The sequence below is a fragment of the Megalops cyprinoides genome, chromosome 19 (genome assembly GCF_013368585.1).
Source record: "Megalops cyprinoides isolate fMegCyp1 chromosome 19, fMegCyp1.pri, whole genome shotgun sequence".
NCBI classification, from domain to species: domain Eukaryota; kingdom Metazoa; phylum Chordata; class Actinopteri; order Elopiformes; family Megalopidae; genus Megalops; species Megalops cyprinoides.
The window spans coordinates 6,627,525-6,650,804 of record NC_050601.1 but is presented as its reverse complement, the minus strand read 5'-3'; the positions used below and the strand labels follow the sequence as shown (position 1 = coordinate 6,650,804).

At 44.2% G+C, this 23,280-nt stretch overlaps 1 protein-coding gene across 2 annotated transcripts; it reads right to left on the bottom strand.

The window, feature by feature from the left end:
- Positions 1–1,187: 1,187 nt before the first annotated feature.
- On the bottom strand, positions 1,188–23,049 carry pvalb6 (parvalbumin 6). 2 transcript variants are annotated; one of them, XM_036553110.1, is made up of 5 exons: positions 22,913–23,049; positions 3,601–3,669; positions 2,681–2,813; positions 2,284–2,393; positions 1,188–1,291 (listed from the first exon to the last, which is right to left on the bottom strand). In XM_036553110.1, the coding sequence occupies exons 2-5, from the start codon at positions 3,659–3,661 to the stop codon at positions 1,266–1,268; spliced, it is 330 nt and encodes a 109-aa protein (XP_036409003.1). In that variant the 5' UTR covers positions 3,662–3,669; positions 22,913–23,049; the 3' UTR covers positions 1,188–1,265. The 2 variants fall into 2 exon arrangements, with proteins under 2 accessions (XP_036409003.1, XP_036409002.1); XM_036553109.1 differs by lacking the exon at positions 22,913–23,049 and adding an exon at positions 22,675–22,737.
- Between the last annotated feature and the right edge of the window lie 231 nt (positions 23,050–23,280).

The window sequence follows — 23,280 nt, the reverse complement described above, 5'->3', positions numbered from 1 at the left end:
CTACTAAAATCCAATCAGTTATTATGGTTATTCAATGTCACCTTGCTCCAAATTCAGAAAAATTCCAAAATGGGTTTTCCATGTCTAGTAAATTCATGCCAGTCATAGTTCTATTTTCTTGTTAGTTCACACTGTGACAATCGTAGCAATCAGCATTATGTGGTGCCATATTAAGCCACAAGTTACATCATCACAAACGCACAGCCAGTTTTATAAGCAGATATCTCAGGTTTCCAGAAGTAAAATATGAAAATCTTTGTTTAAATTACGTGAAATTCCAATATATTTTTTTCCTGTCAGTGAAATAAAATGTACAAATATGTTTCATTAAGATGTAATGATAGTTCTTTGTAGTTTGTCAGATGTACATTTGAGCTAAACTGAAGTGTTAGGTGTGTTGTGAATAAGAATTTCTATGTGACAAATACCGTAGCTCTTAGGCCAAAACCAGGACCAATGAACACAAGGAGGCAATATATCCTTCTGTAACTCACCAGTGTCTCTGTCTTATTGATTAGAGGCCTGCACATTTTCAACACTGCACTTAAAAAGCATTAATCTCTTAAAGTGAAGATTGCTCTGTTATTGCATCTGTATATGGCTTTGTCTTAGCATTGAAGGAAACCTGTCTAATAATGCACATTTCACAGTGTATAAATGCATATGCAAGCATATTGATTTGAATGGGCCAGTCAGCCCACCTTCGCTCCTGAGGATGAGAGGGAAGAAAAGGACTCGGTACAAAGTCTCTTTACTCTAGGCATTTTTTTTCCTTTTTATTTTATTGTTTTTTTTTTCTCTCTATACAGCGTGACCTTGTATTCTGCTTTCAGCAAATAGTATTTTTACATCAGCTCAGTACGCCAGAGCACAGTAGAGGGAGGGAGGGAAGGAAGAAGGGAGGTAAGAGAGGAACGTTAGAACAGAAGGAGGGATGAGGGGCAGATACAGTAAAATAAATAAAGAGGGGAGGTGGACATGTTTTTTTTTTATATACCTACATGATTTTTTTAAAACCTGCAGACAAAAAAAAAATTGATACAGAGAAACAAACTGATATGTAAATATAGGAATGCTTGTATAAAAATGGAAATAAAAAGGCCTCTGCTCTCTACTCCCTCTAGTCCAGTGTTTTTTAGTGCAGAGAGCTGGGCATCAGTGAGAGTGGAGGGGTGGAGGGAGGGAGGCGGGGGGTGGGTCAGTAAGGGACGACTGTGCAAGGTTGGGGAGAGGGGCGGAGCTCTACTTAGTCTGGGGTGTGTCTATCACTCGCGCACCAAGGCAATAAACTCTGCAAGAGAAAGAGTACAGAAGACAGATTTAAACTAACTATCGGAGAGTTTACTCATTTCGTAAGACCTGGTGAATTATAGACCCAGGATGCACCACAATTCCTTTGATACTTTGGAGTTGGTCTGGCGTGTGATGTTTCCTCTGAGTTGAATAGTATTTTTGGAGGCAGGATAAACCACAGTGACTGCGCGGGGTTACAGTTTAACTGCTGTGATTGGAGGAAACAGAAGAAACACTCACTAACTCCCTCACTGAATGGCTCCACCCAAAGTAGGAGACAGTACCTCCTTTTACCACTAGAAGGCAAAAAATCCAGCTAGATATTCAAAGCCCCAAGTGAGTGAATATTCAGTTCTCGTTTTTTTATGTTACCACTATTCGCTCGGTCTATCACCAGGGGAGAAAATGGACAAATGATTTGCAATTTTCATACATTTGAAGATAAGCAAAAACCTGAAGAAGCAAAATGAATGTTAGGCCTTCTCAGATATCCTTTGTCCTCCTAAATTTCTAAATTGCCTTTCAAATTTTTATTTATTTATTTTGTTTGTAGTTGGGGATACTAAAAATATCCAGACCTACTCCAAAGGAGATTGTGGAGTTATCTGGGTACCATAATTACACATTACTTTTTCCCTTTAAATATATATAGATAAGAGAAGATGCTGTTGCATTGAGCAAATATTCTGATGATTGTTATGTCAGTTATTATAATGAAAATATTGTGTTAAAATAAAATTGGTTGCTGCTATTTCATTGTGTTTTCTGAACACAGCACACACACACACCCACATACACACATGCACATCAGAATATTAGTGTAAGCCAACAGACAATTATCGCTGAGATGACAAGCACTAATGAAATTAAAATGAGCTTTCATTCACAGCACAAATGCATTTGTTTTGCCAGAAGCAATTCAGTAGATTCAGGTGGACACAAGAGGATGTGTATTTAAATTTAAATTTAGGTTTAGGGTGGAATCCCTACCTTCCATCCCAATTTTGCCATCTCCATCCTTGTCTGCTGCTTCTAAAAAGGTTTTCGTTTCCTTATCAGTCAGGTCGCGTCCATCCGTGGCAAATCCCTTCAGCACAAACCTAGCAAAAATAGGAAGAGGGGGGAAGGGGTGGAGGGGCAGGGAGAGGTGATATCCAGAGGAGAATGTGTGTTTATATAGTTATAGTGTAGAGGTTACAGTGTGTTTTGATTATAATATTTACTATATTGGATTTTTTAGAGGGTGTTTACAGTGCAAGTCTGTCTCCCTCCTACGTGGTGTGGTTACAGAGCTTTCCATGGTGTTTTTACCCACAATACCCAGCTGCTTCTCTGCGTATGACATCTCAGCCCTGGGGAGGGAGGAGTTTTCTTCTGCATCACTTACTTAAGCTCCTCCTCCTCGATGAATCCGCTGTTATCCACATCCAGAAGTAGAAAGACCTTCTTCACATCGTCGTCGGGCTTGGTCTTAAGACCCACCATGGCAAAGAACCTCTTATGATCAAAGGAGTCTGCAGCTGCGTAATAGGAAGGGAGGGGGCCAGGTACATGTGGGAAAACAGAGCAGACACTTTATAGACAAAGAAATACCAGTTGGTGAGTAAGGATCCCATTGAGACCTGCACAGGATGCTGAGTTGGTAGAAGAACCACAGAGGGCCAAATTGCAACACCAAACCTACTGCCATACTGGTTCCTTCTACAACATCAGAAAAATGAAATCTTTAACACTCTTTCATCTTTAATATGCTCTACTTGTAACCCCTCGGGAAACAAAAAAAAAAAAACACTGTAATTTTTCACATCCTGAATTAGTATGATAGAGTCTGGACAAATATAACTTCAGACCTCTGTTTCCTCCTTTGCTCATTACACATCGGTTGGTTTAAATAGAAACTTCACCTTGTTATACTTCTGTTGTATTTGATGTAATGTGCCTCCTGCACTAATGGGAGTCCTGCAGGTTTTAGATTTTAACTTTAAATTAGCAACCAATTTATACTCGGAACACTACGGGAGGTAACTCCACTTTAATGAGTTCACTTCTGCAAAGAGGCAATTAAGAGATGACTGAGGACAAAAAACCATGACGACTGGAGCTGCCAGCCCTGGCACTGCACCAAGGTAACTGAGTTTGAGGAGGCGAACCAAAAAACTAAACGCAGCGATCCGGGAAATACAATATCTATACAGCGAAGGGACAGCTTAACAGAGTTTCTTTCACAATGTACGAACGGGTTTGTTGAGATCAAAAACACTGCTGATCCTCGTGTGTGAGGAGGGGAAATGGACAGAACCTTCTCACCTTTGAATGCATCCAGGGCCTTCTGGATGTCATCAGCTTTCAGAATGTCCTTCATTGCCATCTCAGCAGCTAGAGGGATGGACAGGTGGAGAAGGAAGAAAGAGAGGTAAGGAGGGGATGAGGGAGACTGGGTGAGTGGGGATAAGCTACATAACGGAATACAATAGTGGCGAGAGGGATGATAAGACACTCTACAGGCTATTATAAATGGTTATAAATGGTAAAACTAAGACAGAGGTAAAGCTGAAGGGGTGAGCAGGGGGGAAGGGGGAGACTTCCCCTGTTTAATACCCTGATGACTATTTTTTTTGTTAAGAGTAATCCTAATCAATGCAGTTATCCTGTTCAGGCTACCACTCAGCAATGTCCCCTTTGTCTTTGAATAGTGCAACACCTGAAATATGTCAGTCAAGGGAGAAGTCTGCAGAGTCTGCCTCTTTAGGTTTGCAGTTTGCAAAGCCAGGGCTGTGTCTTTCCTCTCGGCCAAGTTCACCAAAGCGTTTTAAGTCAGCCTCTTCAGAAGCCCTTCGTTTTTCGGGCTACGTCTGACAAGGGAGACGTCAGGAACCAGGACAGCTGTGTGAGCAAGAAATTAGCAGGCGGATCGGAGATTGCGAAGCACTGATGATCCGCTAAGATCGTTTAACATATCTATCATTTTACTCGCTGAGGTTGATGAAGCCCGCATTCACAGCACCCCTCTAGGTCAGAGAGGATAGCGGCTCGAATTTGTGCTCCTGGACTCGGCGCTGACTGGCAGCAGAGCTCAGCGAGGTTAACTGGAGTGAAGCCCCAGAGAGAGGGCATCAGCAATTTGCCGGAGCAGCAGTGCACAGCACTGGTTGGTCATTCAAGGTGATTTTCTATTTTCTCGCAGTTTGCAGGAATTCGCACACAGCCTTGTAAACCTAGAGAGGCCGACAGTGGGGGTGATGTGCTCACTGCAGCATGTACTCTGTGTGTGTGTGTGTGTGTGCTGGTCTGCATAATAATGTTAATTCCCCTCATTCAACTTAAAATAGACTTTGGATTGATGGACTGGGGGACCATCAACAGGGGTGAGAAGAGGAAGAGATCGAAGAGGAGTGTGTCTGTGTGAATTTCTGCCACACTGTGTGTCTGTGTGTTTGTGCTCATGTGTGCATTTCAGACAGCAAACAGCTCAGTATTTGAATACATGGTATGTGAATCAGGGAAGACTATTTTGCAAGGTATTTTGTACACTCTCCAATGTGCTGGAGTTTTTATACGCCTGCAAGGACTCAATCTGCAGTATTATGCACCGTATACACCAAAGGCACCAGAGACATCAAGGATATTTCTATAATAACATAAACCCATGGTGAGTGCTCGGTCATGTGCATCAAGCCTTAATAAAAACAGATTCTTTATGAAAGCCATTCACTTGATTTGTCTTTAGTCTTGCCATCTAAATGTGTTCCATGGGGTCATGTTCAAACATTTACTGAAATTTTCCAATAGCTTAAAATTACTTTCATCCCACCAGAGAGAAGCCCTGGGTCTTCCAAAACAGCAAGCAGCTATTCTGGTTAACAGTGAAAAGATTTATAGAAGTTATATTATTAAATGCAACTCAGATATTTGTTGGGCATGGACAGTTAATGCTATGACACGTTCATTTTATTCATGTTACTGTTACTTCATCAGTTTACCAAATGTGATTCTTTTGGACATAGTGTGGTGAGTGTTCCATCTCTGAGACTATTAACAGTATAGCTAGCTATAAACCAAATGCAAAAAACTCTCACAGATATCTTTATGTTCTTTTATCATTTGGTCCACAGAACCACTGAAACAACAACCACAAGCAAAAACATGCAGAACAAAACCATATGTGACTTTTTCAGCATTCAACCTATAACACCTCCATCATGGTGTTACCATGAGGTAAAGTATTGTACTGCTGTAAATCTCCCAGGATGCACTTGGTACCCTGTAATAAAAATTTAATATATTGTGAGAAGCTGATACATGGATTAAACAATGCAACACAAGAGGAGAAACTCCAAACGGTGCAGCCTAGAGAGTTTCTTGGAGTTCTTATTTGAAAGTCACTCTTCGCAACATTTTCTGTCATATCATTAGCAGCCATCCAGTCTTTCAGACTGGGAGCAGGGTTCCATTAACCCATACTGCTGTTGCTTTCATTGGGCATCTGTGGCGCAAACTATCATATTGCAGTGTTATTGGACTTATTAAGAAGTGGGTTTTAGTCATATCTTTTACTGCACTGCCTGAATGTTTTGGTCTGTGCCCCACAGGCCTCCTCAGAGCCTGCAGAATCTCTGAACGACGTGAAAAATGACCACATTCATCTGGCTGCATTATTTAGGAATCACAGGAGACCTGCATGGTACAGATGAAGACAGAAAATGATGGGACATTAGAAACATCTCAAGAGAAGATGGGCCTAATCAAATAAAACTTTTTTCTTTGAACCAGCAATAAATTGGACTCTGACTCTGTCTCGTTTTACATTCCAAAGATCCAGCCAATAACACAATAACAAACCCAGTATGTAATTTAAAAGAGTTATGTGGTTGATTTACTGTTTTAAGCTAATTTATCACATCATATGTCAGTTATTTTGTTTTCACTGAGAGGGTATCAGCTTATTAACTGTTGTTACATTGTTACTGGTTAGTTATGACACTATTGGTTAGTACACTTCATTCCATTGACCTGAAAAGTCAACAAATGTACAGGCCGCAAACATTGTGTGTGCTGCATAAAAATAATGACCATGTGTATAAAAATGTATGCAAGAAATTCTTATGAGCCCAATTAAAAAAGGAACATTCAGAGCTTCCTTAACCTCTTCTCGCTCCACTGACTCCTTCTCTCTCCACTATGCCATTCACACTGATATAATCACCCCTCCACAGTCAGTGCTCATAAGCATATGTTCTGTACCAGAAATAGAGCCTATTCATTCATGTTCATGTTGTATGAACATGACACACACACACACACACACACATCTACAGTATATGCACACAGAGCCACACACATATATTCACACGCAATGTTTACAATACATTGCTGTCACACTGCCCACCCTTTGTGGCAAAGCATAAAAGAAATTACAACCTTACACTGGCGAAATCACAAGTGGGTGTGGCTACTGTTTATTGATTTTAAAGTCGGGGAGTAGGCAGCTAACTTTGAGATGGCAATTTTCTTTCTATTTATATCTCTAATTTCTGCAGCAATAAGACAAAGAGCCCTGCTGGGTCTTACAAGAGCACTCCAAATGACCCTCATCAGCTAATGAGAAACGCGATAGGAATCTCAAGTAGTGCACTTCACTGGAATCAGTCATCAATTTATGCAGTCATGTAATACAGCTGTTAAAAACGATGTACGCGATAATATTAATGATTTACGACTCTGAATAAAATGTATGTAAAAGAAGGTTACTGTCCACCTCAGTTGGGAAAGGGAGTGTGTGGAAATGGTTGTGAAGACTGTCAGGTGGCATGGTTTGAAAGACAGAAGTGACTTGGCATGAAAATCAGATATAGGGACTGAACAGCAACTCACTGCATTTGTGTAAAAAATTTTCACCTACCAGCTACATAGCTGCATATGTGATATACTTCTCTGTACATGGTACACTTCTCTATATATGTTTAAAAAGTAAACCAGGCCTAAAGGGTAGGACACTGCGCTCACATGTTCACCTCTCCATCCAATATTTCTCTCTTTAGGTTCCTCTCTTCCTGTTAATCTGTTTCTCACTCCAATACCCCTTCATCCCTATTTCCTATTCTGTCCATCTGCCTTCTGTCTTTCTCTCCCGTAGCTCCATCCCACATGCTGTCCTTCACAACTTTCATTACTCCACATTTTTTTTTACTTCCATTATTGCCCCTCACTTTCCATTTCCTTCCTCCTTTCCTCCTCCACCCCTCTCCCTTTCGAACGACCTCCTCTCTGTCCTCCTCTCCCTCTCCTTCTCCCCTAGCTCTTCCCCTCTCTCCTGTCAGAACGACCGGCCACCTCCCTTTTATGGCCGTACCCACCCACCCCTCCTTCTGCACCCCTCCGCTTTTTCATCCCGGGACTAAATTTATCACCCTTTCATCTCCCTGATGGCAGCAGAGGCCAGGGGCCAGATTAATCTCCGCGCGCGTCTGGTGTCACTTTCAGACCGCTTGGAGCTGGCCGGGAGCGGACAGAGGGACCGCGCCAGGGCACACTTAAGCCACCGCCAGCGGTCTGCACTTGCATCTAATCAGCTCACAGCAAAAATCACTGCCGATGGTAGGTTGTCACCCTGCCCAGATACATCTGTCCCCCCCGTCACAGGGTCTGCTGAAAACTGCAGCGTGAGCTGGGGTTGGAGCGACATAATTATTACATTACGTTACATTATTTGCTCGGCAGGTCCTCCTATCCAGATCTGCTCCCGCAGTTTACGTGTCGTCCATTTTGTACCACTGGACATTTTACTAAAGCAGTTTTTGTTCAAGGGTACAACAGCAGTGCCCCACAAGGGAATTTACCCAGCAACCACTGCAGCCCATAATTATGCTCTTATGAGATGCCCTTATCAAATATGTCTTGCACTGGGTTGCATTTTTTTTTTACATAGCGGCCATCCATGCATAAAGAAATTCAGCTTATGTACCTTGCTCAAGGGTACAACTGTACTCATTGATTATAAGTCAAGTACCCTAAACCTCTAGAACACATTCTTGCTGTTCAATCACTTAGAATACATGATTTTTTACAACACGAGCATATTGCAGCTATGAATGAGGAGAAAAATAAAAATACAAACATGATTCACCTATATGCATCAGTACATGTGTATAAGAAATCTACAACAAAATGAGGTGTTGATGTTGCTGAATATTTTAATTTAGTCCTGATATTCTTCTACTTTTCAAACATATTTCAGGGCACAAAATGTATCTTTTGTAGTTAAACTTTACTGCTAATATACATGTAGATAATATCTTGATGATATCTCTTATGATAAGTCATACATCAGATTTCAAAGGACAATCACGCTCATCCGGTTAATGTGACGCACGATATGTGAACTTTGGCAGTGAGCGGCACAGCTGAAAATGTCTTATCTTTCTCTAGCATTTTGTCCAGTCAAGCAATAAAGATTGTATTTCTGTAATACAAGCAAGTCTTTTGCGTGCTGCAGATGGTCACATGATCTGACAATAAATCTATAGAAGTAAGAGGCACCTTCCAGCTCATTGGCTCTTGAGTGTTGCATTGAAATCCGAGATAGACATGTGTTCACTTGGCGGCTTGTGGTTTTTAAAGTTGGAATAATGAAACCTAATGCCTTCTAACTATGCATTTTTTTTTACTTCATTTTTTAACACAGGTCTGTAAGACAATATATGAAGGATGATATGTGTGTTTCCAATGTGCCTGCTCAATCATGCATATTGGTGTCAAAATTACGAGTGAATTTCTAGATGTACTTGGTTTGAATTATGTATAAACGTGTGTTTACAGCATTTCATGGATGTGTGGTTTACCCCACATGCTGTAGCTTCTGGTATCATGTATGGTTTAGCATGTTAGGGAGGAGGATCCCCCACTATGACATCACATTTACATTCCATGGATTTCCATCTCGGTAAAACTGAAACAAATAGCACAGAATGCAGATCCTTCATTGTGACCTAGTGATCACAAGTGTCATCTTACATATATGCATGTATGTGAGTATTTCCATTGTACGTGTGCCTGTGTGAGTGCAGGTGTGTGTGTGTGTGTGTGTGTGTGTGTGAGAGAGAGACAGAGACAGAGAGAGAGAGAGAGAGAGAGAGAGAGAGAGAGAGAGAGAGAGAGAGAGAACAAGAGGGAAAGAGAGAAAAAGTGTGAGACGTGAAGCAGTCCTACAGCACTTCGTAGATGTGAAGATTTCTCTTCATTAGTTTCTAGGTCAATAGAGTGAAGTATGTAAACTATGAAACAGTGTCTCAGAATTCAGTTCACGACATACATTTCTCTTCAGAGAGAAGTGGGGGCTTACTGAATCAGACGAGGGCAAGGAAAGAGGTGGATGAAAGACAGAGGGGTTTACAGGAATGTAAGAAGAATATAAGGGGATCCAGCAGAAAGGGGAAGGAGTATATATATATGCTAAACCCCTGAGCTCAGCTAATATACACACAGTCTCAAGGGATCCTCTGAATCCAACAGCTTTTAGTGAGCTGGATAGATGTAGGTTTCACAGACAATATGAGAAAATATCAACATTGCAGCAAAACACTATACAGTACAGTCCCGCGTCTGTTAGATGTTCCCATTTGTCTTGCACTGACATGCTACTTCTTCTCCTTTTTGTGTTTTTGTCTCTGTTTTCTCCTCAGAATCAAGAAAAGCTATGTCCAAATGCCTACAAGAGCACAGAGAGACAGAGATTCACAGACGCATAAGCACACAATGATAAACGATTTAAATAAAATTTCCTTTATCAGTCCTGTCAGTTCAGAAATGCCGACTCTCTACCAACATGCTGACTCTCTACCACCTAGTGGTAGCTATTGGTATTGCGCGCACACACACACTGTGGCCTGTGAGAGGAGGAAGGATCGTTTTATTTCCCCTCAACTATTACATTTCTGAGTGTCAGCAGTTTCCACACACAGAGACAGGGGAGAAAGAGAGATCGAGACAGATGAAAGGAAAAATAAAACGCGAGGAAAAAGTGAGACAGAAATAGAGACGGAGAGACACGCGAGACACAGAGAAGCACAGAGTCTTTGGAATAGGCAAGAATAAAGAGACTCGTAGGCACAGATTCTGTGAGAGATAAAGAGACAGACCAGAGGGAGTGATGGAGAGAGAGAGAGAGAGAGAGAGAAAGAGAGAGAGAGATAAACGAGGCCGTGAATAACAGAGCGAGGAGAGGGCTGCCTGGCAGAGCCGGAGCCGGAATGGATGTCTCAAATGGGCATTGCAACCGTATCCTAAATGAAAAGGGGCCTCTTCCCTTTCATTACCACGGTAATAATCTAACCTTTCAAGAAGACAAACTGCCGAGAGAGAGAGAGAGAGGCCCCAGCACCATTTCGGCGTGAGAGACGCAGCGGCAAAAAACAGCTACAGGAAACTGAGATCTGCAGAGAGAAACGCACTGCTAACACAGACGGACACACAGGCAGGCTGGACAGGAGAGCACAGGGAGCATGAATCAGCACTGTGCTTGTATTTGCACAAGCAGTGTGACGTCATCTGTTTGTATCAATTCACCCAGTGTGATGTCATCTGAGTGTGATGTCATCTGTTTGTATCAATTCACCCAGTGTGATGTCATCTGAGTGTGATGTCATCTGTTTGTATCAATTCACCCATTGTGATGTCATCTGAGTGTGACGTCATCTGTTTGTATCAATTCACCCAGCGTGATGTCATCTGCTTGCATTAGCTCACCTAATGCTATATCACCTGGTTGTATTATCCAGTGTGGATAATTCAGTATGTAATGCAATTTGTTCGGATCAGTTCAGCCAGTGTGTGATGTCATTTGCTTAGTGTTCGGTCACATAGTGTGATGTCAGGTAGCCACCAGCTCAAGACGATAAGCACTCAACATACCTGCACTCATGGATAGAAGTGAGCCCTCCTCCTTACCACTGCACCACACTGCCAAATGCAGGCAGAAGTGTAGCATAGTGGTAAGGAAGAGGACTTGTAACCGAAAAGTTGCCGGTTCGATTCCCCTCTGGGGCACAGCTGTTGTACCCTTGGGAAAAGTACTTAACCCAGAATTGCCTCAGTAAATATCCAGCTGTATAAATGGATAAGTCGCTATGTAAGTCGCTCTGGATAAGAGCGCTTGCTAAATGGCAATAATGTACTGCAGAAGTATTACTAAGACAACGTAATGGACAGCAGCAGGGGGAAAAGCTGGGCCTCTAGTGACACGTACAGTCAGAGATGCGGAAAATGAAAAGGGGGAGGACTGCAAGAGAAGAGCCAGTGGGCTTCTGTCCAGTGAGAATACGGAGGCCCGAGACCTTGGAGGGAGAGTAACACAGCCAGGGAAGACAGGCGTGATCACTGAGACAAATCAGAGGTCAAGACAGACACCCCATGTTCTTTTATAATGTCATAAATACTCCCGAGCAAGGGCAAAAAGATTACAACTGTCCTCCCCCATTTCAGAAAGATGAATGACACAGAAAAAAAAAAATGTCAGTCATGCTAGGAGACGGGCCCACAGCCCCCTCAGCAGCTTAATCTGTGGTCTCGATGTGTGCATATTTTTTCTTTTACTCTACACAGATGTACCTACATTTAATATTGTTCTTTACTGCTTTTGCCAGCACTGCTTTTGTTTGTCATGTCAATAAAGCACCTTTGAATTGAACTGAACTAAACTGAGTCAAATTGAATTGAACAGAACAGACAGACGTTCTCAAACCAGCCTGGACAGACAGAGATGTTACTGAATAGTTCACAGAGAATCAGGACACTAGCAGATGGAGGTGTGAAACCCAGTGACTGGTGTTTAGAGAGGGGGTGGGGTGGGGAAAGAGAGCAAGAGAGACAGACAGAGAGATGGGTGGTTTGTGCAGTTTCCCAAGTGTATCCCTCCGCTAATGACCCAGAGAAAGTATAGGGTTGCAACCAGCTTTGCCTTTACTATAAATACCAACTGCAGATATTTCCTTGCCTGAGAACAATACTGTAAGTGATTCTTTTGTGTGGGTGTGAACAGTGCGTGTATTAAACATTTATACAAATGCTGGAGACTCATTTATTTTTAGCCCCATTATTTTTTTATGGTCTGAATGAATCTTGACAACAGTGAAAAACTATTTCTTAAGATCCTGTCCTCCTGTTGCTTGTGTAACCAATAAGGATGGGAAAAAATAGAGGACAAGAAAGACAGTCAATAGACAGGAACAGAGAGAGAGAGAGAGAGACAGAGAGATCAAACAGGGGGAGAGAGGGGGGGGGGAGAGAAAGAAAAAGGTGTTTTGATTTCCCCGAGCATCTTTCTCACTGCGCCAGTGCAGATCATTATTCATTTAGTTGCCACAACCGTCACTGATTCCATTCACTGTCCACCTATGTATCGGAACTCCCCGCGATGCTTTGACATTGCCAGCATCGATTTGGTAGTACTTGAAGCGGCCCTGCCAATAGAGCACTTTGAATCAGAATTGGATTTGACAGGGAGCGATGCGGGAGGGACAGGGGGTGTAATTAAGGCCGGCGTCTGAAGGAATGCCCCGGGGGAAAAAAACGAGACACAATTCAGATGAGAAACCTGCTCTTGGAGGTATTGTTGAACCCCCCACCACCACACACACGCACACACACACACACACACACACACACACATCCCCACCCCCCCTCAGAGACAAGAAGACTGGGAGGAGAGCGGGAGCCCTGGTGCGCGAGGCGATGACAGCTGAATGCTCCTTCCTCATCATCATCATCTCCCTCTCTCATTCCGCCTGTCAGACTACAGCTGGAGTCAGGCCTGGGAAATGGAACACTATACCTGTATGACAGGGCACTTTCATTGCCGGTCCTGTTCTGAATTTCAATCTCCTTCTCTGTCTTTTTCCGCGCTGATGGGCGGGTCTCAGAGTCGCCAAAAACTTGGAGCTACGAAGTGGTGCTGCTTTTTTTTTCCCCCTGTTAGATTTGATTCAAGTTGCTTTACCGGCACCCCGGAAATTCAGTTGTTTTGCTCAGAGGATCTCGGCAGCTAAAAAGCGCATAAATGAATGTCAGCGATTTTTTTCTGACAAGCAAGGTGGAACAAATGGTTTTCTTAAAACATAGATGTCAACCAATTTTGAGAAACATTTTTGCAAAGTTGACAAAATTTAGTGTGAGATTCCATATGAAGAGGAAGTCTATGTCAATACGTGGTAAAATATGAAATTCAAAATGCAACGACTAATAGGTCAACAAAACAAGTAGACAAGTAAATTACATGGTGCATAACAGAATTCCAAGTTATTGTCACCTTGGAATATATTTGCCTTCAGTGTAGGATGTGTTATCAGATGAAAATACAGTGTATTCATAAAACTCATGAAAGTGGCAGTATATAATTTCTGTAACTGATATAATTTCTGATAATATTATTATAATATACTCTGCTCTTTACGCAAACTAGTTTCCTAGGCCTTTTTTGCTGTTTTATTTTAATGCATATCACGGTGGTGAAATAGGTGGCGGTGTGACACGTTGGAGTTTTTACATGGCGTACCGCCACCTCTCTTCTCCCAGGAGGAAAGGCATTATCTCCGTGTCCGGGACACTGAGAAAATGTCGACAAATGAATTGATTCAGAGGCAGCGAAAGTCGCGGAGCTTCATGCTTTTATGATAATATGCAGCTTTGTCTCAGCCTCCTGTAGATCACAATTTCAGCACAGCCTGTCCTCAGTGGACTCTATTTCTATCTCCCTCTCTCTGTTCTCTTTTTCTCATTCATCCCTCCCAAGTCCATTGGTCTTTTTTTAGAAGATGTGAATTCAATTTCTTTCTTTTTTTTGGGGGGGGGGGGGGGGGGGGATTTTGGGAAAGGGAGGGGGGGGGTCCATAATTCTTTTACGACAAGCTAAGGCTTTAACGCACCCCTTCGCCTGTCTCCCTCCATTCATCTCTCTCTCTCTCTCTCTCTCTCTCTCTCTCTCACTCTCTCTCTCTCTGTCTCTCTCCTGCTCCCTCTCTTTCCCTCTCTCTCTCCAGCCCTCATTCCATTAATGCCACCCTGCCACTTTGGCATGCTCTCCCATCCCAGGTGTAGCAAATTGAATAATAACTGCGCAGACTGGAAGCACTTTGGCACAGTATCCCGACTTTTAATTACACGACGTGAAGAATTTGCGGAATCTTGATCCTGTTCCAGTGCCTCACGTCGCCTATAATGTTTGACATTGGGCTGCACTGTTTTATGCTCGAGGGGAAACTCCCAGTTGTGCTGTAAATTCAGAGAATAAGTGAGACTCCTTAAAAACACACATTTTCTACCAAGGTATGCCTGGATATATTGGAACAACTTATTTTAACAGCCAGCAGATAAAAAGGGCAAAAACAGAGAGTGTTCCAGGACATCCTTCTAGACGTCTGCAGTACTGTCATTTTTTTTACAAATAATATCTGACAAATAAGTTCTGACAACTCGATTTTTCACACAAATACCGTACTCCTCCTAAAAAACCTTTTCAGGGCACTTGGTCAAAGGTAAAGGTCCCAGGATCTCTGGAAATGTTTTCAATCTCCAGTCTCTACCATGGCCAATTAGGCATGGAGAATGATTAAACAAGGCAAATGTTATCCTCACCGTTTCCCTGGAACCAGTCACAGGGGTCAAAGGTAAAGGTCAAAGCTTTTATATATACATGCACACATTGTTTAAAACCTTTCTTTGAACAATAAAGCCTCATCATGCATGAAATGCACCTTGATAATGTTCCTGAGAGTGTCTATGACACTCTTGGCATCTGGAATTGATCAGAAAACTACTGTGTATTCAGAGAAATAGCTTTTTTCAAAAGGGGTTTGCGTGTGTCCATTCACTTAAATTAAAAGTCCTGACTGCCGTCATTGGCTATAAGAAGTTCTAGGCTTACAGAATGCAGATGAGTATCCTTAGTCCAGCATGTAAGTACTTGATACACATCATAAAGCATATTACATTTTAATTTTTAAACATTTTTAGGGGGCAAGATCTGATCTGCCTCAGTCGCTGCTGTTATATTAAACTTTGCTCTTCCCATACTACAACAAGGCCTGTTCTGTCTCTCCTACTTCTATAATGGAAGATCAGACCTGACTCAATCACTACTCAGTCACTCCTCCCACTAAAGTGCACCCTCCCACATCCCGTTACACCACGGTTTAAGCATTCCCTTCCACCAGAGGCCGGTTACAGAAACATTACATCACCTCCACGCCTTATGTGCAGAGAAAAAGGCAGGAGAGCATCATTTATACATGAACGCCACTCGCCCTGTACAGAGAGACTATAACTGCTTCTTCTCTGGAACCTAAACACCCTGATGTGCCCCCTTTAAATAGTGGAGCCACCACACCCAAAAAACCATCCCCTTTCCCCCCAAAGGTGAGATATCTCTGTCTGTATGTCTATATTAGATCTACATTGCACATATGCCAAATCCAAGGCGATTCACATATGCCAAATCCAAGGCGATTACACAATACAGATTATCCATTTACACAGCTGGGCATTTTCAGAGCCGCTTAAGGGTAAGTGCCTTGGCCAAGGGTATAATAGCAATGTCCCACTTGGGGATGTCATAAGACCTGCAAGCTTTGGGTTACACCCTGGCTTACAAGGTGCCCAGCACCATGTGACCTTGTGTGCAAGATCACATGACATAGGAGGGAGGATCTTCGCGCCCACTCGATGCATGAGCTGGCAGAGCGTGATTGATGGAGGTGATGCACGCGCTCAGTCACGCCTCGGCGCAGGTGAAGTTTGCCTTCGTAAGGGTCTGGGCGGGCAGCTGCGTCCTCGGCGTGCAGCAGGTGATTTGGATTGATAGTGACTGGGCCTCGGTGTTGCGTGTCTCAGCGGACGGTGTGTGAAGACCTGGGAGGTCCACTCCATCCTTATCACCTCCGTTATACAGCAATGGTTATTTTTGCCCTGGCAGGCCACTACATTTTTTCCTTGCTCTGTTGAACATCCTCCTTCTCTCCCTCTTTCATCCACCAAACTCTGCTATTTTCCCCCCATTACTTTTCTTTCTACCCCTACCTCTCTCTATCTTCCTGTCTCCATCTCTCTCTCTCTCTGTCTATGTCTCTCTTGTTCTCTCTCTTTCTCCCATCTCCCTCTCCTCCTTTCTCACTCTCACTCTGTCCTTCTATCTCTCTCATTGAGAATTTCTCTCTTTTCCTGGGATGAGATTTTCCTTCATTTCCCATTCCTGTCAGGCTCTTGGCTCAGAGTGCCAAAAAGAAGGAGAAAAACTCATTTGATATTCCAGAGGTGTTTGGGGGGGGTGCAGGGCAAGGTCTTTAAAGCAGCACAATTTCTCCATGTTGGAGACTCATTCTTCACTTGTTCTGTGTGTATATATTTAGCTAACCTTATTGTAGTGATTATTAGGTCTCGTAGTGATGGACTAATTGAGGTAGTAATTAGACACAATTACCATTAACTTCAATGCTTTTAGCATTTTTATGCCCCATATCCGCGACCAAAGTCTCAGAAAGGATTTAATCATTGTGTGTGTGTGTGTGTGTGTGTGTGTGTGTGCACGCGCGCATGTGCAGGCATCCGTGCATGTGTGTGTGCGTGCAGATGACCATGCATGTGCGTGTGTGTGTGTGTGTGTGTGTGTTTGTATGTATGTGTGCATGTGCCCGTACATGTATGTGTGTATGTAGATAGCAGGGTGTGTGCACATGTGTGTGTGCGTACATAGAATGCAGGGTGTGTGTGTGTGTGTGTGTGTGTGTGTGTGTGTGTGTGTGTGTGTGTGTGTGTCTGTGTTTACAGCAGGGTGTGTGTGCATGTCTGTGTGTGTATATGTATAGTGCAGAAAGCGTGTTTTGCCACAGTGCCTTGTCAGCAGCAGTGGAAGACACTTAGCTGTTTGACAGCAGCCTTTGTAGCAGAGCTTAAACCTCCATTGACCTTGCACCATGGCAAGGAGTTCAGCAAATAACCAGAGGCGACCGCGGCGCCTCTCTCATTCACACGGCTGCACACAGACAGACGCAAACTCACACCCCACCGACTGGACAGGACCAGAGGCGACCACAGCACGGCTCACATTCACACAGCTGCACAGAGAGACGGCCACACACTCACGCTCTGATTGGGCACAGCCAGCGGTGACCACAGTAATGCTTGTCCTTGCACGGCTACCAAACGAGCGAGGCTCACGGTCACATCCCACTGACCGGATGGAGCCGGAAGCGACCGCAGTGTCGCTTGCTCCCATACAACTACAATATGCACAGAGCCCAGGAGAGACAGAACACCAGGAAAATGCACTGATTTCTCAGGAGTAAATCAAGAGTCATTATTGTTACGTGCAGGCAGACACACACGCGAACATACACACACAACCCCCCCCCCCACCCCACCCACACACACGCACACACACGCACACATGCACGCACACACATGCACACACGCACACACACACAACCCCCCCCCCCCCACCCCCCCACCCACACACACGCACACACACGCACACACACGCACGCACACGCACGCACACACGCACACACGCACACAGTCATTTGCCCTCTGTTTTAAGGTCAGTAGTAAAAGAGTGGTCAGAAGTGCCCAGGGAGTTGTAGATGTTTTTCTTTAACGGGAGATATTGAGGTAAAAATGGTTACATACTGTATAGAACAGCATGAGTATTTAAGCAGCTAGAATCATCTGTCTACTCTGGCCTGCGTTTCTCTGCTCTCTAGGTGAGCAGAAATCTTGTCTTGTAGTACAGTAGTGTATGAGGTCCTGGTAAAATGGCAATTACCTGTTGGACAGGCATTGATCCACTATTGTAAAAGATGCCGCATTAGACTAGCACATTAGACATAGCTCACCTGTTTCTCAGGGTAGTTACTAATGAGACCCAGCCATCTCCAGGCTATTGTATAACCTTAACTTCCTCCGTCAGACCCTCATACAATATGTGTAAATGACATCAGGAATGAGCCTCTATCCATGATGTCTGCCTCGCTCAAGGACACGAGAGTATAGGCCATGTTATCGATGCGGCCATTTCCACATCGGGAAGCAGAGAATGATGGGTACCGTTTCGACGGGACGGGTTCAAAGACATTCTTCACATGACGCACAGGCTCCCCATGTTGTGCCGCCCTCATTTCGGGATGATTTACAGAGCTCACAGGTTATGCATTGATCATGCTTATCAGTGGACATGCAGCATCGGCCAAAGTGGTTCAAGGTCAATGGCGTAAGAGTGTCCTGTCCAGAATTTGAACCCACAACTCTGTGCCCCCCGAGTCCCTATATGACTTCACTGCTGGCAAGCAAGGAGACTTTTTCTAGGTTTTAGGGGTGGGCCACAAAGAGAGAGCACTGCTCAACCTTATTAGGTTTCTGTGTTTTTGTGCACCCAGCCTTCCTGACATCTCAGCGGCAAAGTGTCTCTTTGAGCCTCGGTGTTCAAGTGTTAAACAATTTCTGCAGGTCTCGGTCGACCGGCTGATCTTCATTTAAAAAAGAAACATGCTCTGCGGCGTCTTCTTAATCTGACGTCTGTCCCAAAAGATTGACATTTTTAAGTGATGTCTCTAATCTAAAATGGGTCACTTTATCCCATTTATTAATAACAAAAAAAAGAAATCCTTAATGAACGAAAAAGTTTCAATCCATTTTCCTCAGCTTCCCAGCTGACTCAATGTACACTGACAATCTCATTTAGGAGGTCATCATCTCTAATTGGAATCTACGACTTCCTCTCCGGCTCTGTGACCTGGACTCAGTCTATTCTTGGATTTGAACCTTTTGACTTCTGATCCTGGCTATGAATACCTGCCCTTTAGAAGTCGCCAACACCTTAAAATAGAATAGTGGACTCCTCAGTGAAATATTTACCAAAAATACCTTTTTTCCAGTTCTCTGAATATTACATAGAAGTATATATGATTGTGTGCATGTGTGTGTTTGTATAATGCGGTGTGTCTGTGTGCAGTAGTATGGTATAGGCAAACGGTAATTACTGCACAGTACAGTATGACACAAATCTGCATGGAACAGAACCTAACAAGCTTCCTTGCACCTCCAGACATTAAAACAGATCTGAATTCATTGCATTTATGACACATGATAAATGTGAAGTGTTTTAACCTCATACGCTGAAATAATTGCCATTGAAAAAAATTATGCACAAGCTTTAATTGCAGGTGGCCCTGGATTTTGACTGAATTCCTGCCTAGTCACCCTGTGCAAGCTTAGCTTTGCCATCCATTATCACCAGAGAGGAGGTGGATCCCTGACCCAGCCTCTTCAGCTGCACAGAGCTTTTTATCTTCCGTGTAGACTTTTTTTGGGGGAAAAAAATACGCTTGCAATGTTTGAAATTGCCCTGAATGCATTTCCACTCTGACTGCAGTGTGTGTGTGTGTGTGTGTGTGAGAGTGTATGTGTGTGTGTGTGTGTGTGAGAGAGAGAGAGAGAGAGAGAGAGAGACAGAGAGAAGAGGGGGAGAGAGTGAAAATGGCTCCATGCAGTAACGAGTTGACATTGAATGTCGGACAACACCAATCAATCTTTGCACGCTGACAGCGTGACCCGAGTTTCACTCCGGTTGAAATCCACAATGTCAGCAAAACATACATCCCTTCCTGTTCTTATACATTACAGCAATCTGTGTTCTAATTAAGGCTCTTTACAGAGGGCAATTAAGATGCGTAAATCACATTTTTAAATCAATTTAAAAATTTGTCATAAAGAAGGAATTTAATTATCGAGAAATACAGCATGTACTTTCGCAAACTGTGCTCTAATCTGTTTTACCAAAGAGCCTTTTTACTTTATATTTTGCCCTCCCAAGGGAAGACTGCAGTTCAACAGCAAATATTCATTGGTTCTTATTTTATTCTTATTTAGTGCAATTTCCTTGGTTTATTCTGTTGTTTTGTACTTCCAGAAATGCTTAACATCTCATACGGACGTGTGTCCTTTTGGTCAGCAGGTGTTGGCAGTGCAGCCTCATCCAATCCTGTGGATAATCAGCCACATCCATTCAAACAGGCACTTTCCAGCTGCCAGTACATCATTATCTGATACCATCTAAAAGCACCTACACACTCCCACACGAGCAAATAAACCTTCATTTCGAGTTCCAGTTCACAAGCATGGATGGACATACACACACGCACATTCACACACACACACACACACACACATATACACACAGACATACACACACAAACCCCCCCACGTACGCATACAGTAAGCATACAAAAATTTACACGCAACACGCATGAAGGCACAAACGCAAACACGCACACACACACACACGCACACACACACACACATACATGTATGCACTCACACATACACATATTGACATGCACTTTAGAATACGCACTTTAGAAAAGTAAGGTGTAAAGTGAACTGGATTGCCATCCTGGCTGGGTGATAATCTCTGGTGGATGAATAATCCACTTGCTTTCCTATGTTCCTATTCTCATTAATCTGGCTCTGTCTGATTCAAGGCTGAAAATCACTTCATTAACTACGGCGCGGCCTGGCTGTCAGGCTAATGCATCTTTCAGGAGAGAACGGACAGAGGCACAGAGCACAGACACACACACACTCACACACACACACACACACACACAAACACATACAGGCACACACCCTCACACACACCCAAAAAGGAGAGAAAATAGCTCTGGCACACACCGTCATGTCAGAAAGTGTCTATGTGGACCCTGCTCACAGTACGGCACAGTTAAACACATACATAGAGGCCTGCAGCCCCAGAGCCCAACGTCCCCCAAAGTGAAGTCCAACAACACCCCATATCCTGACTGACAAACTCATTAATTCTGCCAGCGTTCTCCTCATGCTCTCCTGAACATTCGCTTCTGCGCAACTCCCCAAACTCTTACCCTTACACCCCCCCCCCTCCCCCACCCCCACACAAGCACTCATTCGCTCACACACATTGCATTTGTTTTAGCGGACACACTTATCCAGAGCGAGTCACGCAGTTCACAATCTGTGCGCACTATCCATTTATACAGCCGGGTAGTTTGCAATTCAGATGAAGTACTTTTGCCCAAGGGTTACAGCAGCAGTGCCCCACCTGTGAATGAACCTCCAACCTGTCAGTTATGAGCCCTGCTCTGTACTATTGCATCACACTGCCGTCCCTGTGCAGTGATCATATGGTACAGTGGCCACGGTATCGTGCAAGGCACCAGTGCTGGCCAAGCATGACAGAATTTTAACACTGCGGTGAATGACAGTCCTTATACATGGTTCCGCTGTTTGCCCTGTCCTCCTCAAAGTGCGGCACCCCGAATTCTCCCAGTCTTTCTTTCTCCATCTTTCCTTTTTTCCTTCCTCTTACTCTACCCCTTCCCTTCCTTCCCCTCTTTCTTCTCTCCTCTCCATCTCTCTTTCTCTCTCCCTCTCTCTCTTACTCCAGCTTGGCCATTGAAGAGCCCCCCCCCCCCCCTTTCTCTCTCATTCAACCTCCTGCATGCATCCTCGCATTGAACGCGGACTAATGTCAGATTCAAATAAGATGATTTCTCATGACGGTTATGCATTTCCGTTTGCAGAGCTTTTAAATTCATACTGAAATAATGAGATTTCCCTGAAGAACGGGAAAGCACATATCAAAAGGATACAACATTCAGCCTAGTGCCAGATTCACAATCAAACTTAAAACAGCCAGCACCCCAGTGACAAGCTCAAAGATGTTGCTTACTACATATTTTTTCCACCATTCTTTTACACATTTTATCCCACCCACTCCCAACACACACACTCACAGACACGCAAATGCAAACGCATACATGTGTCAATTTACCACAATCCTGGCACTTCTTTCTCTCCCTTTCGCATCTGAGTGTGTGTTGGTGTGTGTGCATGCGTTCATTTTTATGTATGTGTGAGTTTGTCTCTGTGTGCAGGGCTATGTATGTCTGTGTATCTGTGCGCTGCCCCACGCTTTGAGTATCCAGCCCAGCTACACTCCTCTCTCATTCATATGAGTCACTCTCAGTTTCTGAATGGAGTCCAGCAGCAGCTAAACTTAATAAGAGCATAACTGCTTTATCCACAAACAGGGCTTTTAAAGGAGGAGATCTCTCTGTGTTAGTTCTCTCTTTCTCTCTCTCTCTCTCTCTCTCCCTCTCTGACTGCCTCTCTCTTTCTTTCTTCTCTCTCCCCCTCTCTCTCTTTCTTTCTCCCTCTCTGATTCTGCCTGCAGCATCCCATACATCAAACAATTCTGCACTCTGCTTTAACTCCGCTTCTCGCCCCATTCCCCAGACATGCGGTTTCTCTCTGTCACACGCACGCACACACACACACACACACACACAGATACGCAAACAGCCCTACTGCATCTTCCTTTCCACTTTTGCTCCATGCCCCCTTCCCGGGTTTCGGCTTGCGGATTCTCCCTCTCTTCCCAGCACTACTGCGCCTCTTCCCCTCTCTCTTCGTCCTGACTTTGTTCCTCACCCTGGTCCCCCCCATACCCCCCCCCGCCCCCCACGCTTCCCTTCTGCCCCCCTGCCTCTCTGCTGCGGCAGCGCGGTGTTCCGGGTGGCAGAGCCCGGCCGCCCCTCTCTCTCACCTCTGTGCGAGTCCCCAGGTGGAGTCAGACTTTAGCGGGAGCCTGAAGGGCCGGGAGAGACGGTCGGATCGGATCGGCTCGGGAGAAGGAGAGAGAGAGCGGCGCCTCGCTGTAGGTGAGCTGAAGGGGGAAGAGGGAGAGAGACAGAGAGATAAAGGAGGGAGAAGGGAGGGAGGGAGGGGCGGCAGAGCAGAAGAGGAGGGGATACCGGGGTGATGTAGAGGAGGAGGGATCGCAGGAGAGGGAGGGGGGAGGAAGGACAGAGAGGGAGGGAGGATGAGGGGAGTTGGGAGAGGGAAGAGGAGAGGGAGATAGGAGGGAGGGAGGGAGAGGTAGCTGGAGGGGTTGTGGGAAGAGAGATAGAGAGA